This window comes from Gallinula chloropus, assembly GCF_964237585.1.
Source record: "Gallinula chloropus genome assembly, chromosome: 3".
In the NCBI taxonomy this organism is placed as follows: domain Eukaryota; kingdom Metazoa; phylum Chordata; class Aves; order Gruiformes; family Rallidae; genus Gallinula; species Gallinula chloropus.
Window position 1 is genome coordinate 73033162 of NC_140087.1, and position 18463 is coordinate 73051624.

The 18463-nt window shown below is 40.8% G+C and overlaps 1 protein-coding gene across 1 annotated transcript in view; it reads left to right on the forward strand.

The window, feature by feature from the left end:
• Nucleotides 1-18463, forward strand: part of SUSD4 (sushi domain containing 4) — a gene marked incomplete at its 5' end in the record, with an annotated part of 77265 nt that overhangs the window by 32441 nt on the left and 26361 nt on the right. Inside the window, one exon of the mRNA XM_084262452.1 lies at nucleotides 13700-13912. Within this exon, the coding sequence (XP_084118578.1) occupies nucleotides 13700-13912 (213 nt within the window). The remainder of the gene's footprint in view (nucleotides 1-13699; nucleotides 13913-18463) is intronic.

The window sequence follows — 18463 nt, forward strand, 5'->3', positions numbered from 1 at the left end:
TCACCACTGTGGCATCAGCCCATGCTGTTATGACTTGCTTCCATTTGTCTCAGTGCCCCTCATGTAAACTCTGTGTGTGTGTATATACATGTCTATATATGCCTGTCTTCATTATAAAGTAATCTGTAGTCTAGTTAGAGGAGTGAAAAGTAATTTAAAATTGTAAAATTAGTACTGGCGTGCTGTAGTGACAATAGCTACTGAAAGGCCATGCCTACTTAATAAGCTGCTTAACTAACTCAGCATTTTGGGCTACATTTATAGAAAGAGGCTGTAGTTGTAAAGTGTAGATATAATAATTAGGAAGAACATAATTGTCTAAATAACCCAACTGCTCTTGCAAGTCAGGAAGCTTGATGTGTTTGCTTGTATTCGTGGAGTCTGCAATTCACTGAACACTGGAAGGCAGGCTTGAAAATCTGTGCAGTTACAAAAAAAAATGGCTGAGCCAAATATTTTGTAAAAACAAAGTAAGGTTTGAAAAGAGAGACCCTGAATTAAATCAGGCAACCCATTATGTGCATGGCTGGAGTCTATGGTGTAAGGATGGAGCCAGACTCCTGCATTTATTTAAGTCTGCTTACTATGTAATTTGGGGTAGCAAGGTGAACTAAGGATGAAGCATTAGCTTCAGCATAGAAATTTTATTCTGATCACTGGAGCCTAAAGTTATTAAAAGAACAAACACAATTATGACATCCTAGGGGACTGGCACACATACAAATCTGGATATGCTGCCTGTTTCTCACAAAGCATATGTATGGATCTGTGTACCGCCTGCTTTTTATTTTAACTAGGTTTGCTGCAGCTGTTGCTCTGAAAAGAACCATTTAACACTCTGGGGAAAGAGAAGCTGCAGAAATACTAAAATTAATGCCTATTAAGAAAAAGACTTTTTAAATAAATGGCTTGTTTATGTGGTTAAAACTCTTGTCCCTTGAGTAAGAACAAAGAACCATCACTTTGCTAGTTCTAGACCTTTCCTGGCTCCCAGCTAATCAACTTACAGTACCATAAAAAATTCAGTAACAGCTTTTCTTCCTCTAGTCCTTCAAAATGATGAGAATCTATTTTCATTAAAGGTAGGGTTGTGAATACTTTCTGGAGAACACAAGCCCATAGTCTTTAAATCTAAGCAATATATGTGATTTTTAGATTGGCTTTTATGAAAATATTTTGAGCATCAGGTAGCTCGACATTTCCTATTATCTGTGCACATGAATACCATAACTCTCAATCTTGCAACTGATTAACAGTGATGTGTGTATGTTATATAAAGTGTATTATATTTCATCTGACAGTCTCGACTTTGGTGTTGTCAGTGCAGAGTACATTATGGAGTCTGTAGTTTTTAGACGTGCCAGCAGGAAAAAAAAAATGAAAATCAGGTTCTTCTGGTCCAAAAGGATACGACATTAACCCTCAGGAAGGCTCCCACAGTGTACTGCCAGCCTCCAAAACTGTCCTCCCAGGCATCTTCCTGGCATTAATACCCTGTTCTTGTCTTGGGCACTGCCCATCCTCTTAGCCAAGCTGCCTGTGACTGAGGGTTTCCCCCCTCTTCCCTCTTTTCCCTCTCCAGCTCCCCCATTTTAGCCTACTAAGACATTTCAGCTGTTTCTTGTATTCCAATCTTCTTCTCTCTTATGTTCTAGTGGTATCTCCATCCAAACAGCTGTCAGTCAGCTTCCAGGCTAACATATTGTCGTATGCCACTACATCCCATCTCTGTACCTTTGCCAAATCGCTCCTGCTGTTCCTGCTCTGATTTCTTCGGTTTCTCTTCTGTCCTAAGCTTTCTCCTCTTCTGCATAAGTTCACTGCCATATCCACACTTCCAGTAGTGCCCTAAGATGGTATTTGTAACACTCACAGATTAAAGAAAACAAAAAAAGAAACCCCCGTGTTCTGGGCAGTGAGGGAATTGGTTCTCTCACTTTAATAATTCACAAGATTTTAGAATTTTTGAAGGTAGAGAGATTAAAAGTCTTGGAGGTATGATATAAAATAAAGCACAGATGTATTGAAGAGAGGTTGTGTCAGACTAATCTGTTCATCTCCTGGGACGACAGCTGGTTTCCCAGGGAAGGGAAATGCAGCAGATATTGTCTATCTTGACTTCCGTAAACTGCCACCAGAGAAAGTATATGTGAAGATTTGGATTAATAGAATTGCAGAATCAATAGGAAACTGTCTGGAGAGGAAACAGATTGTGTTGAAAGGGGAAATACTGGACCAGAGGGGACTTTACATGCCAATGATTTTTTTTAATGATGCCACAAAAATTTAGAGTGTGCCAGGGACATTTGTCACTGATATTTTTCTGGATTTTTTTTTAAGAGACTTAAATATTATGGCTCTATAGTGGCACAAAGTTTGAGTTATAAATCTTTCTATCTCACCCACTAGCTTTCTGTGACTTTGCTCCTTGTATTGCTTGCTCTGATGCTGCAAGCAGCCTGTCATCACTTTCCAGCTATTGGGAGGTCCTCAGGTAGGACTGCATCAGGGCACTGGGCACGTGAAGATTTTTAGTGGAGACAGCTCCACAACTGGATTATCTGCTGTTACAGTCCTGCTCCTGACCAGCTGTTTAAATAGAACAGCTTTTAGGGGAGCTTTTACTCTATATTGAGGAATTAAATTGAACACAATTACAAATCAAAAAGGAAGGAAAAAAATATGCTTCCTTATCATCTTAACCTACGACTGATTTTCCCAATCCTTTCGGTATGGACAGAATAACTCACAAGGATGGGCCATTTTACATGAGTCATTTAAGTAAAAAGCATTTTGGTATGATGACAATACTTCATCATTAGTGCCACTTAACAGAACTGAGGTGGATGGCTGTGATGAGGTCCCTATCTAAGAGGAAAGGTCACAGTTTCACGGGAGGTGCATATAGAGAAAAATCACTACAGGGCATAAGAGCTGTCAGAGTACCCAGAAGCATCAAAGGATTTGTGATAAGGAATCAAGTGCAAAAGCTGGAAATGGTGTCTGTCTGTGCTTCTGCTTTAAGTATGTACCAGCCTTTTAAATCCCTTGTCTCTCAGTCTCCTCTAGTGTGCGCTTTGAAATTAAAAGTTTAATATTAGAATATTCACACATTAATCCTGATTGTCCCTATATCCAATTCTGCCTGTTCTTAGGAAAGTATAAAATCAATTTCTATAGCACAGATGAAAAGCCAAAATTGTTGGATTACCATACTGTTGTGTGGAATAAAAATACAGCATTATCTAGGGAAGTCTGTAGTTGATTAGAGCATAAATATCAAACCCCCAACTCTACCTCTGAGTATTTGATTCCTGCATCTTATAGAAGCAAGGATCTCTGCTGAACAGTGTGACATTTCATTACTTTGGATTTGCTATGATGAATAATATTGTATGCTATTGGCCTAGAAGAAATATTACTATAGTAACTAGCTCATGATTCATTTTTTCATGTTTTTTTTTTCCTATGGGATGCCTGTCTAGACTAAAAAACGTTTAAACTAACTCTTGGTAATGGTAATTAATTTTTTCCAGAGTGCTAAAAATATGGGACAGATAAACAACAATACTTAAATACTGCTTTTTAAAAACACAGCAGGCCCATAACATTCTTGAAATTATGGGAGTATAGTTTTATTTTACTTGGCAATTTTTATTAGTAGTTTTCTGTGTTGTTATTAATCCTGTTTAGTGGATTTAGGCTGGATTCCCACATCGACTCTATAGCAACTTTAATGAAATCCTTAGACATATAACATATAAAATGTTACCTATGGGGATGAAAATGTAAGTGGGGTTGGTTGATTAAAATAAAAATAGTTAGCTTATTTATGAATTTAAATCGGTAAAAAAGGATATATTTCCATAAATCATGTGTTGATATTTTGTATTTTGGATTTGTACATATTTAATTACTTATGATTGTTCTTATGCGTCACTGGTCAAAAAGCACATGCTGGCAAATATCATGTTTATTACAGTGCCTTATAGGAGGATGGGTTAGGTATGTGCCTGTTTATTGAAGCATGTATAGAGATTCATGTGCATTTACTGCTTCCTTGGTTTTGTTATGGTAAAAGATGTCGTTTGATTTTATTTTTTTTTTAATTAGATCATTTTGAAAACTCATCATCTATGTCAAAATGTGTTTGTCTGCAATTAGAATTCACAGAGAAGGGTGGAACAGCCATGTTAAAGAGGCGCTATTTTAAAGCAGTTAAAATTACCCTAAGTATAAAAAAATGTGCATAACAGTAAGTTTATTTAAGTACATTTTATATTTTAAATTCACATATAAATGTGAAATATTACCTGTAACATGGAAATTGAAGGAATAATTCATTTTCACCTGTTTCTTTTTCACTGACTCAAAAATAGAAAACTGCATAGTTTTACAGTTTTAATTCCTGGTAGAGTTTGCAGCTCGAATAGAGCTAGTCATTAAACTAAACTAGCTGAATAAATGGAAATGAAGGAAATATTTACCTTGTATGTTCAGAAAGCTGAACAAACTCTGCCTTCAGGTTTTTAGTTATTCCTGCCTGGTGCTTGATTTGAACTGGCCTCAGTTTAGGCCTCAGCGTGCAAGTGTTGACTGTTTTCAGTGGCTTGCTTTGAGAACTAAATATCCAGTGTAAATGTTTAGGAACTGGGAGGAGGTTAAGGGATTTCTAGTGAGATAAACTAGTGTTTATTCATCTTGAATCATACCCCAAGATAGCCATGGTAACTTTCTGTAATAAAAACATAGAAGAACTGAGCAGTCTTAGCAGAACCACCAGCAGATATACTTTCTGCATTTGTTTTTTGTGTAAGTGATGGTAGGTTCAGAGGATCATGCAGTAGCAGATGATGCTTGATAAGGTTTCATAAATTATGCAGTCAGACTTCTTGGATTACAAAATGCTGGAAGCAACAAGTGCTTCTTGCATTATGAATCAAATGGTTTATTTACAGAGATGACATAGCTATATTAATTGTGAGAAATTATGATTAAAGGGCCTGTGCTGTTTAAGATGTGAACTATGAGCAAGTCATTTCAAGAAGAAACAAATGCATCTCTTTAGTTTGCTGTGGGCTTGCCGAAGTGCTCTGCTGATTGTATTCTAAACCATCTTCCTTTCCCAGCAATTTAAATGGTTTTTTTCCTCATGCAATAGTCTAATGTCAAGGTAATAAAAGAATCTTGTATCAAGGTTCACATTCAAAATTAAAAAGGATGATGAGCTCTGCAGATAGAAAATTCAGCTTGCTTCCTGCTGTATGACACTATTCAAGCACCACCTGGGATGTGCTGTCATCCCTGAGTGGTGAGCAGTAATTGGAGGCATGACCCTTGAAATAAAGATGCTGATGCTATACCTGCAACCAGCTATGCAGGGCCCTGGTACCTGCCCTGCTGATGCTGCAGCTTTTCCCTCTTTCTTCCCAGTGAGGTTCCTAGGCAGAAGCAGCTCCATCATGGCTCCCGGAAGGTCCCTTTTGTCCACCACAGATGCTTTGTCCTGCTTAGGGCTACTCACATTCCCTCCCCTGTGCCCTCTCTAGGGGGAAGCAGCAATCTTCAGGCCTTTCAGAGAGATGTCAGCTTGTTTGAGCAAGCCTGGGGACTTGTCATTGCCTGAGCAGGGATTTTGAGGTTGAGCTGACCATCAATCTCTGGAGCACCTTGGAGTGACTGCTCTTTTCCAAGTGCACATGGAGAAGAGGAGAAAGCAAGGTGGTGAACATGGTGGTGGGCAAGATTTGGCAGTGTGGAGGTCTTATTGGGAGAGTGCAAAGGCAGGTATTGAGTTGGCTTAGGGGATTCAGGGTGAAGAAGGATGGAGAACACAGGTGGGAGGCCAAGGTTAGAGGAGAAGGCGGCATGAAATGGAAGGATGAGGCAAATGGGGAATTGCAAATGAGGCAGCCTTTCTGCCTTTTCAATTATAGAATCATAGAATGTGTTAGGTTGGAAGGGACCTTAAAGGCCATCAAGTCCAATCCCCCTATGCTAAGCAGGGACATCTTTAACTAGATCAAGTTGCTCAGAACTTCATCAAGCCTGACCTTGAATGCATCCAGGGATGGGGCTTCCAGCACCTCTCTGGGCAACGTGTTCCAGGGTTTCACCAGCCTCATGGTAAAAAACTTCTTCCTAATGTCTAATCTAAACCTACCCTATTTAAAACCATTTCCCCTCGTCCTGTGGCTACATGCCATTACAAACAGTCCTTCCCCAGATTTCCTGTAGATCCCTTTCAGGTACTGGAAGGCCACTCTAAGGTTTTCTCTGAGCCTTGTCTTCTCTGTGCCTTGTCTTCTCCAGGCTGCTCAAGCCCAACTTTCTCAGCCTGTCTTTGTAGGAGACGTGTTCCAGCCCTCTGATCGTCCTCATGGCCCTCCTCTGGACCTGTTCCAAGAGGATCATGTCCTTCTTGTGTTGAGGGCTACAGAGCTGGACACAGTATTTCGGGTGGGGTCTCACCATAACAGAGTAGAGGGGGAGATTCATCTGTCTAGATCTGCTGGCCATGCTTCTTTTGATGCAATGCAGGATGTGATTGGCCTTCGGGCTGCAAGTACATATTGTTGGCTCATGTCCAGCTTTTCATCCAGTAATAATCCCCAGTCTTTTTCTGCAGGGCTGCTCTCTATCACATCATCCCCCAGCCTGTATTCATAACAAGGATTGTCCCGACCCACGTGCAGGACCTTGCACTTGTCCTTGTTGACCTTCATGAGGTTTGTACAGGCCTACCTCTGTAGCTGGTCCAGGTCCAGATAGTCCAGGACCATTCCGTCCCCCTGCCAAGTTGACTAGACCACTCAACTTGGTGTCACATGCAAACTTTCTGAGGGTGCACTTGATCCCACTGTCTATGTTGTTGATAAAGATATTAAGCAACACTCATCACCCCTCTTCATCTGGACATCAAGCCATTGACCACTACCTTCTGGATGTGACCATCCAGCCAATTTCTTGCCCACCATCAAATCCATACTTCTTCAATTTAGAGAGAAGGATGTTGTGGGGAGCTGTGTCAAAGACCTTGCAGAAGTCGAGAGAGATGACATCCATTGCCCTTCCTCTGTCCATTGATGTAGTCGCTGCATTGTAGAAAGCCACTAGGTTGGTCAGGCAGGACTTGCCCTTGGTGAAGCCACGCTGGCTGTCTCGAATCACCTCCCTGTCCTCCAAGTGCCTCAGCATAGCTTCTAGAAGGATTTGTTCCATGATCTTCCCAGGCACAGAGGTGAGGCTGACAGGTCAGTAGTTCCTGGAGTCCTCCTGTCTGCCCTTTTTAAAAATGGGTGTAATTTTTCCCTTCTTCCAGTCACTGGGGACTTCCCCTGACAGTTGTGACTTTTCAAATATCATGGAGAGTGGTTTGGCAACTACATTAGCCAATCCCCTCAGGACTTTGGGATACATCTCACCAGGTCCCATAAACTTGGGTACATTCAGGTTCCTCAAGTGGTCACGAACTTTGTGTACACTCACAGCAGTAGGGACTTTGTCCCCCAGGTCCCCATCATGAAATCTTTCAACTCAGGAGATGTGAGGAGAGTGGTTGGCAGTGAAAAGCAAGGCAAAAAAAATTGTTGATATCCTCAGCCTTCTCTAACGAGCAGTTGCCCCTCTTAGAGCCCGTTGCCCTTTGTGCGGGGCTTGTGTGTGCATTTTTTATTGCAGATGTGTGGGTTTGGTGCTCCTGAACTGCCTTGCATGCTAATTTTCTTCTGCTTCTGATTTTTCTGTTATGACACTCGTGGGTTATGTGAAGGAGAATGAAGCTTAATGTTCTTGATTTTATAGATCAGCTTGTGGCTTAACACTTAACATTTGCTGTTTTGTTCCTCCTACAAAGTAATTTGAACTTCTCCCTTCCTATCAATGGTTTGTTAACCTGCCCTGGGTAAGGCTCAGCCAAGTGAGGAGGGATATCCAACAGCGCTGGGAGTTTGGAGTGTAATCTGCAAGGATAGCAAAGGGAGGTTGTGGTTCACATATTAAACAGTGCAGGGGTTTTACAAAGCTCCTCAAGTCTCAGGGAAGCTTAAGCATTAGTGACCCTTAAGGGATTAAAGGGAGTTTAGATTTTAGCAGGCATTTCACTAATGAAATCACAGATGTATAATTTCATTTCACTTCCAAGATGATGCTAGATGCTAATTGAAGCACACCCTTCCATTTCTTGTTACAGGGGTATGTGGATAGTTCAATTAACGTCATCAACAGCAAGGAAGCATAAACAGCCAAAGGCACAAAATGCTGCACCTGCATGGAAATCACACAAACAAGGCAGAAACTCTTAAGGGACTTTCTCTTTGTACAAGACAAGCAACCCTCAGCGTGTTTGTGCTTGTGGCCCTTCTGCTTTAGTCCTAATATGGCTTTTTACCGAGAACTGGCCTAAGATAACCTGCTCCTGCAGTGTTCACAGACTCCTTGTAAGATGTGCACACAGGCAGCCTTGTCCTGCCTTGGTCTGCAAAACCTCTGCCTCCCTTACCCCTGACTGAGGTAGAAAGGACTTGCTGATTCAGTGAACCCAAACATGGGTGTTGCTGTATTCTCCCATCATGTTGAAGACAAATACTGAAAAAGCTCTGTATCTTTAATATTATTACAGTTTATATGTCAGTTTTCCTTCACTGTGTGTATGCAGCCAACTGAAATGAGAGTGATGTCTGTCTTCAAAATGAGTGCAGCCATTTCTGTGCTAGCATGCATCAGCAACGTGTCAGTGAAATGCTACGTGGCAGTTTTAGAGGCAAAGAAGTCCAACAAATCTAGATTAGAATCACCTTGCCAGCACCATGAATTTACAAGGAGCTGTAAGAAATGCAGGTGAGGGAAGGGGGAAACAAAGAGGAAACTGAGAAAAAGGTGTGGAGAAATAGAGAATGACAGGAAGATCTGTGGGGTTCTTCCTCCTGCTTTTTTTCAGGCATGTCTGAAGTTTAGTTGTGGCTATCATGATTTCTTGTCATCACAAATAGGTAATTTTCCCCTGGCTTCTGATATTTCAAGCTTTTTATCAGGGACAAGATGAATCATTATACATTAGAGAAAATACAACTCAGAATTCTAGAAACACAATCCATTCAAATGAATGATAATGGCTCATTTTACACCCCAAAGTGGGAATTGCTTATTTTTCAGTCTTCTGAATAATTTGATATAATTTTTATCTGACTGACAATACCAAGTAATTTAAGTAAGATAGGAACCCATATAAACTGCTTCTGTTTTATCCAGGCTACGAGCATTGCTATTTTCTGCTGACCTCCTGTCGGTCCAACAGTAGAAATATGTTCAATACCACAACCAACCAAGATACATTCTGTATGACCTGCATCTTTTACTGGTGATGATGACCTTATGTACTCTTTAACCTTATCAGAAGGTACAAGTGTTCATTATATTTTAAACAGCATCCCTTAAAGGTGCTCAGATACATGAAGTGTGTGACATTTCAAAATAGATAAAATACTTTGTCTTACTGAAATAGTCAGCTCCAGCATTAATTGTATAATCTTTAAGGATTTAAGGCCATAGAATAACACCCCATAAAATTGTTGCAAGTGGTACAGTGTGAATTAAGGTGATAGCTGCTAACCTTACTGATTTTTTACTATATAGATAACATGAAAATTTACTGCTTTATTTGACTAGTGTGTTGTAGAGTTTTTCCTAGTAGGTGCTGATGATTGCCTCTTCCCTCTTTGTAACCATTAGAAAAAGTCCAGTAGTCAAAGTACAATTTCATTCCTTTCCCCAAAGACTCATTGAAGGATTTATAAAGAAAGAGAATCCATTGTAGTTCTAAGTTGTTTTTTATCTTATCTGATATGCTCTTTCCTGCAGGTTAACACTTTTCCCAACCCTAAGCCAAAGATGTCTTTCCTATTGATGTAACTTTTATGGTTCTTTCCAAAGACTTGTCTTGTGGCTCTGGCTGAAAACTCTTTTGTCTGGTTTCATCAGGTTCTAAAGGGACTAAAGCAGAAGATGCCCCATCTATAACTTGATATTACTCCTGCCATTGGAAAAAAATCTTTATCACAACTTTGAGTAGCTGCTCATAAATGCATGATTTTGAAAAAGGAAAAAATCTAAAAATTGTGATAAAAAGCCTTAACTTACCAAGCTGAATTATAATAAAGATGTGCATTTACTCATTTTTGGTAGAGTAGAGCTTAATTACATGAGATTGTGTGAAAAGGATTATTAGGTAATCCTAATTAGGTAATTATTAGGTAAAGGGTGTAAGCCTGATATCATTAAGGACAACTGGAAGATGGTAATTCTCAAGGATGTTTCAGCATTATTGTTCTTGAATCTTGTTTCATATAAGAAGCTTCATACCTAGGTTGGAACAGACTGGTGGGCTCAGCTGTCAGCCAAATAAGCTGTTGAAATACTCAGCACACCTCTTGTATAAGAAAGTAGCAACCCCAGTGAAAATCAGAGCAGTTCCTGGCTTCTGTAGATTCTAACCAGCCCCTTCAAAACATCTGTGGTGCCCTCTGTACACTGGGAGCTCCACAGCACAGTGGCCACCATCATTGGACCTCCCTCTGCACATGTCCTTGCCTCTTTCTCTTGTTGAAGTGCGGGAAGAGGTGGCACAGCGCTGGGGCCTCACTGCTTTGTGCCTGAATCATACATCTTCAAAAAGAAGCTTGCCACACTAGTGACTCCCACTTCAAGTTTATCGTTGATATTTATGATGAAGAGATGGGCCTGGGGTTTTGTTTGCTTTGTATTTATGATTTTACCCAGAGAAGTTACCGTACTGCGTGTGTAATCCACCTAGCTAGCTGATCCCTGTGCCATTTTTCTTCTTCCTTGCTTCAGGAACAAGCAGTGGAAACGCTGCAATGGAAGCAGTGATCCTGTGATGATTCCATGTGTCATCTCTTACTCAGTGGCTGAGTAACAGTTGGCTACTGGCTGTGTAGAAACTAGAGGGTACATAATTCAATTTTTCCATTGGTGTTCCAGTTCCTTCTTGGGAATTTCCCATGGGGATAGACTTCTTGGCCCACAAACTGTGCTAGCGAAGAAGAATCTAATAGATCAGCCTACAGCAAAAAGATCCTTGGGAGGAATGAAAATCTTTGCTTGGAAAAGGTCACCAGAAAAGTGGCGGTAGGGTCACAGAATTAGGCTGCATTAGGGAAAAAAACCAAAACATTCCTGCCTTCTGTGTTGGGTTTTGTGCTGACAGTCCCAAAATCTCCAACTTTGTGTACTTGACTTTGTGAAAACTGAGAAATGCATTTGGCTCATTTTTTTTTGCCAAGCAAATCGTATGTGACCTCTGCACCTTTCTTTTCTCTGTTGTTGTAGAGGCATAGTAGTAGACAGCTGTGTACTTTTCCTTGGTGCAGCTAGTAAGAAGGGACAGGTATTTCAAAGTTGGTTATTATTCCTTGCTTGACTGCCAATTCTGAGATTACCAAAGTAACAAATTGAGCTGAATGTCATGTTAACCCTTGATATAATGGAAAATAATTAAGGTCATCAGTGACTTAATTTGAGGATGTGGATTTGTTGCCTGAAGCATAAGAAGAAGCTATTTAATCTCTAGCAAAAGTGGGCAGCCCTTCTGTATTATTATTACCTACAGTGTGTAACCCTACGAACACAGTGACTGTACTTTTCTTTCTTCGTTGTGTTAGCAAATGATAGAATTCTTGTGCAAATGATAAAATGTCTTGTGCAATTTCCACAGGAGGTCTTGAGCCATGTGGCAGATGAGAGGGTGTGAAGTTCAGAGGTTTGTTTGACTTGGTTACTCATGCTAAGCGTCACTCAACAGAGGAGTAAAACCATGTTAAGAGCAGATGCTCTGCTGATCTTGGGCTTCTTCAGCAGTGTGAAGAGAGGGGGAACTTGTGAAATCTCTTTAGAGGAAATGCCTCAGGCATCAGAGCACTGCAGAGGGACAGAGGTTGAGTGTAGGTGGTGGCTCTCTCTGGCATGCATGTCGCATAGTTACTCAGGGTGGGTTCTGGCCATCAGGTCACCTCCTCGAAATTGCAGCTTGGTGGGGGAGTTCAGTGCAGTGACCTGGATTCATAAAATCAGTCATGTATGGAGTCAGGAAAATACAGTACTCTGTGGTGACCCCATGGCATGCCCTGCCTCTGCTAGGAGGAGCAAGTACTTGGGCATACAACATGGGGGCTTGGCGAGTGCTTCTTGGTCTCTTCTCCTGAGTGACTGGCGATAGGACAAGAGGAAACGGTATGAAATTGTGCTAGGGGATGTTCAGATTGGATATTGGGGAAAATTTCTTCACTGAAAGAGTGGTGAGGTGTTGGATGAAGCTGCCCAGGGAGGTGGTGGGGTTGCGGTCCCTAGGGGTGTTTGAAAGATGGGTAAACAAGGTACTTCGGAAGATGGTTTAGTGGTTGCAGTAATGTAGGGCTGACAGCTGGACTTGATGATCTTGGAGATCTTTTCCAACCTTGATGATTCTATGATACTATTCTCTACTGGCAGCTGTCAGCCAATGGACTGAAGGGAGAAATTCAGTGTTCAAATGCACAAGCCCTTTACCACCTTCAGTATTGTCCATTTGGCTGCCACAGTGTCACACCAAGCCCTTCGGTGGAGGAAAGGATCTGGCCTTGGGAAACAGACACTTCTTTTGAAAAGTCTTCTACTGTAAAATCTTCCCTCGGAGCGTAGCACAGAGGCACTTCATGCTTATCATGCAGGAGGTAGCTGAGGCTCTCTGATACTCTTCTTTTAAACTCAAAGCATTAATGATACAATGTGATGATTTTCAAAATTTCCAGGGATCCCTCTCACCAGCATTAATTGCCCCCCTGCTGTTCCTGTTGCAAAGCTATTTGCTCTTTCACTATGCAGTGCTTGTTAAGTGCTACACTAAACCTTTGTTGCTTTGCAGGGGAAAAAAAAGCTTCCGCTTATGCAAATGATGTTGAAATGGGTTTGATAAAGTGGTAAACAGTCACATTTTATGATTGCAACTGTTGGGGTTTTGCTATTTTACAGTTAATTTTGTGAAGTAAAGAGCTCTGCAAACTCCCTTCTGGTGTCAGTGCAGTAATGCAGTGCTTCCATAACAGTGTTTCGTGAATTTGGTGGGACCACCAAGCCAATGTGAGAGGGGAATTGCATACACGCAAAAAGGACACATCTAGTGTGGTAGAGCTCCATCCCAGTTCATAATCTCCCTGTACCTAGCAGCTCATCTTCTTTTTCAGTTACTGTCTTTGGATGGCAGCTGGCCTTCATGCCCTTTTCTTTATTTCCTCTTCCGCTCGGCTTCTGAAACAATATTATTCTTTCCAGTGACTCTACCAGACCTCCAAAATCCCATAGTCCCCAGGAGTAATTACAGATACATTACTGTGCAATCCCTGCTAGGTTTGGTCAAGTGCTGTATTTTTATAGAGGTCAGAGCCTGAGGAGTGTGGTTGACTTCTCTTCTTCAGTAGTGGCACAAGACAGGAGTATTTCTGTCACCTGAGTATTTCCACTGTAGCTGGAGGTTGGCCCTCTCCTGAGTCTGTAGTACTCAGTATTCAAATAGGGTTGCTAGTGGTCATTAATGGATCGTTTGAGTACCCCACGAAAATCAAATGTCAAGTGGGAAAACCTAGAAAAAAGCATGACTGCAGTTACATGAGAAGTGAATGAACACAGCTTGTATCTTTGTCTGACATAGGGTTTGACGACCTACATGCTTGTGCTGATCCTGGAGCTCCTGAACACGGATACAAGACACCCAGTGCAGGTGTTTTCTTTGAAAGCGTGGTAGTCCGGTTTCATTGCCAAGAAGGATACAGGCTTAACGGTACTTCAAAAAAACTTTGTGTGAGACACTTTAATGGCTCTCTGAGCTGGAAACCAAGTGATAAACCTGTGTGCCTACAAGAAGGTAAGTCAGTTTTCTCACAGCAGTTCACCCCTGTCAGTTCTTCTCACTGGTCCGTGTACCATGTCTGTGTGTCTCAGCACAAACCACAAAGGACTGGAGCCATTTCACTGTGTCTTATTTGATACTTTAGTTTTCCATTCATCAGTCCCATCCATAATCCCCATTTGTCAGTTAAATGTCACATTGTGTATGTGCATGCATGCATACATTGAAAGGGACATAAAGAAATCTAACAAAAAAAAAGAAGACAATTCTCCTTTTTACTAGACACAAATTGACATGTAGAGAAAAAAGAACCTTTAGTGTAAGTAAACTGTAACTATTTATTAAAGCTGCCCACTTCATACTCCTTCCTGCAATATTGTATTAGGTAAATATGATGAATTTCCAATTCCACTGCCTCTGCTAATCAGGAGTTTTAAACAATTATATTTTATGACATGTGCGTGATTCAAGTAGGAAAATCAAATATGCATGGACTGCAGAGCCCTAAAGTCATGGTAGAAGTTTACTTTGAGATAATTCAGACTATTATGGCATAAACCAATTTATTTTTGTTGTAATGCATTTTTTAAATTGTACTTGGTTTTAAATAATTAGGACATTAAATTACTTTCTTCTTCTAGGAGTTAGAGGCAGGATTAATTTGAATATCATAAATGTAAATTTTGGGCAAAATACATTCAAGCAGCATAAATGATTTATTTCACCAAGTATATTAAAGATATAACTTGTTCTTTTTGTTGATTTATTTTTGGTCAACAGAACAGACATGAGAAGTATTAGTTAAATCAAGTTGTGATTTCTCTACTGAAGTTGTTAGCCATTTCCTTGTTGCCTTCAAGATGGAGCAAGATAAATTCTATTTCAGGATGCATTCCATCATTTAAAATCAGACAAATATATGGACTTCATTCACAAGTAGTCGAAGACTTACATTGCTCATAAGCACACTTACTGTGTAGGGTCATGCATTACTCAATGTGTATGAAAACGAAAAGTATTTGTTTATGCTGGTGGGTGGGTGGGTATGAGAATCCTGTGCCAGGACAGGGCTGCCACAACGAGGCAAGCAGGGGCTGGGAGGATTATGCTCCAGAGACACATGTGAAGGGAACAACTCTAAACACTGGTCTGCATGAAAGTGGTGTATGAGATAGATACTGGAGAGAGTAGCTGGGGGCAGCTGGTAAGAAGTCCATGGTGTTTTGGATAGCTGCCCCTGGCGGGAGAGGTCTTGATAAAATAACTCCAGGAGATGTGTGAGGTTACAGGCTGCAGAGATGTGAGGGGCATGATCGTGAGCTGACTCATGGGGTGCACTGAGACAACAGCTGATGGGTAGAACGTTAAGGCAGTGGGGGCCAATCACACCCAGTAATGATGATGATACAGGCCAACTGCAAAGAAACAACCTGATGACTTGAAAAATAATGTATGTATGAAATTAACGCACTCTCCCTTTACAGCCACCTTTCATAAATATCCTTGTCACTCGTTTAAGAAAGAATACATGTAGGATGGCAGCATCATATGTCTAAGCTGGGCGTTTGAACTACCAGAGAAAGCTCTAATGCCTGGAAAGTCTGTTTGTTAACTGCTGCAGGTAGCTTGTAAGAATTTTTATGTGCACCTTTCACATAGTGCCTGCATCATCCTCTGCAGTTCTTACAAAGAGCATTAATACGTTTTACTGCCAATTTGAACTTCTTCTCAGGCCCCCGAGTCCAGTGGAAATCTGTAGAGGAAGTTTCTGATCACAGTGCCATCAACAGCAAAACTGCCACTGAAGTCAGGGTGATTAGCAATTGAGCCTAGTGTTTTTAAGAAAGAAGTTGGAAGATGTGAATGCAATGGATGACATGACAATAGTTGCTTAAGAGATAATCATTACTTCACAGCACAGAACACTTAAAGGATCAGAAGCCAATGCTCTGATGAAGAAAAGCACTTAAGCTTGAGCACAACTGTAATTATGTAATTAGTGTTGTTAAAGTTCTGTACTTGAAATTAGGCATATGCAAAAATGCTTTTTATTATTTGGGCTGAAGAGTAGGACCCTGATTTTGGATTTAGTGGAGCAAGTGCTTAAGTACTTTCCTGATTAACAGTATAATAATAATACCTTGGGTATTATTAAAACAATCCTAGGGTTTAACAATAGGAAAAAAAATAATGCAACCACTGATTGAAAAGACGTGCTATGCAAAGGTTCAGTGGCGATGCATGACCATTTGCTGAAGTGCTTTTGAGAGTGATACTTTTGTGTACTGGGAGCAGAATCGTGAGAGAAGAGCACGCTAGAAGGTGAGTAGTGTGGCACATCTGGAGAGCAGTTTAGGAGGAATTATAACAGGGTTTGTAATTCTCAGCTGTCTTATGACATACATAAAAGCCCTCCCTGCAGAAATTCTGTAATGATATATAAAGAGAGATTTGAAATTTGTAGCAGCTACTGGAGAAGTAAGAAGTTAATGTTTTGCCATTTATCATTAGCTATCACAAGGCAAAATGAGCTTTATATTGCATTTTCCCATTTAAGGCAGGGGCTGATTGCCATGTTTGCCATTGTATGGTATACATGCCTCACATCCCAGTATATGTAAATGTCAGATACTGCCAGCTGCGCTCAAACAGTAAAAACACCCAATACTGCAGTTCATTTCAAGTTAATCTCAGAAGATTGGATTCAACTAAGGACGGTTATGTATAATTTTATATGTATATGTTATGTACGTTTAATTGTCATCATGTGTTGGCTACAACAATTTCTAATCACAAATGGATGCTATTTACCAAAGGAAGCAAAGCAAATCATTCCAGAATGTAATTGATTTTAAAACTAATATAGTTGCCTGGAGCTCTTCATCCGATCAATTTGATTGTATAGGTCTGTCATTTCTTGTTAAGAGGCAGGAGATTTTAAGTGTCAGTATGAGAATTAAGTTGCATGACTAGGTGGCCAATAAATGCCCTGTCAAAAATCCATGGGCTTAGAGTTACGTTCTCATGTTGAACTGCAGCATGTTGTGACTGTAACTTCCATCAATTCTAATATGGTTATGCACGTAAATACCAAAGCTCTAAGGTAGGAATTTTGTATTTACTGTTTAAGAGCAATATGTCATGTTGTTCACACTTTAATCTTCTCCCACTGTGATAATGGGGCTGCTGAAACTGTTTTTCTACTTGGAACAAATGCTACCTCTTTCCTATGAGATCGAATCTAAATTTACAGTGTACGCGGAGATGGAAACCAAGTGAAGAGCTGTACCCTCCTCTCCCAGTGCTTCTGCAGGCAGAAGCCTCCAAGATGTCCTCAATGCCTCATTCTCCCAGTGACAGGGATGATAAACATGCAGTAAAAGGAGAGGTCTGGCACAAAGTTTGGCTACAGTTTTCCTCTACGACATTTGGCACTCATTTCTCTTTGCCTTTGTCCCTGGATCTGAGAGATGACAGAAATATTTTTATTTCTCCATCTCTTACCTGTCTTGCCCAGTAACTGTCAAGCCCTAAGCCTGGTTCCAAGCACTCACTCTATGTTTGTTACCAGTCCTTACCCACAGATCTTGGGTAAGGTCTCTGTGCACTGTTGTAATACAAGCAAAGACAGTAAAGTGTTATTTTGTATGTACTGAAATAATGTGTTTGACATCTACAGAACTGTGCCTCTCACACAGTACAAAGGATTTAACACTAGTAAAAACCCAAGAGACAATAGCAGTCTTGAAAGTTTATTTTTAAGAACAGGACCCACATGAACTGTCCCTCTTGCATTCAACCTGTTCTTCAGGATGTCCCTTTAATCTTTCCTCTCTATTCCTCTCCATTCCAGCCTGTGGCTAGATATAGTCAAGGTTAATTCAGAGAAGGCTCCAGTGAAATGCTTAGGAGCACTGGACCTCTGTGTTAGAGTTTTATGTATGGACTCGTAAACAAAACAGTTCCAGAATATGGCCCAGGGCACCATTCTTCCATTGCACACACTGTTACAGGGTTAGAAAGGTCCCTGTCCTAGTTTTGGCCAATGTCACATAGTCCTCCCCAAGAAATTCCTACAGGCACCTTCTGGATTAGCACAGACCATGGACAATTTTTGGAGGGTAAGAGTTCAACTGCAATAGACATAAACCATGCCAAACCAGCTGGTACCCAGGGATGGAGTGGCAATCTCCATGGTGTCCAGGTCCTACCTTCCTTGTGAGTTGCCTTTATGCTCCAGATGCTCTCGGGAGGAGGGAGGATGGCTCCCCTTCCCCACAGACTGGAAGAAACAGTTCTGAGAGATGATGCATGGTTTGCATGTCAACTAAAGCACTATAACTAGAGTATTTATCAAATTTTACTCTTCAGACCAGTCTTCCTGTGATGGAGGAATGCTTGGTTTGCATGAGAGGCATCTACTGTAATTTATGCACTGATTATCAGCTTTTCCAAGCAGAAATTCTGCCAGCTAATCCAGTCATTGGTGGAGAGGTGTCTACTGCAATTTATGCAGTTCTAATATTCACACAGTAGATATAAGCAGATCGTGTCAGGCTGTGGGGT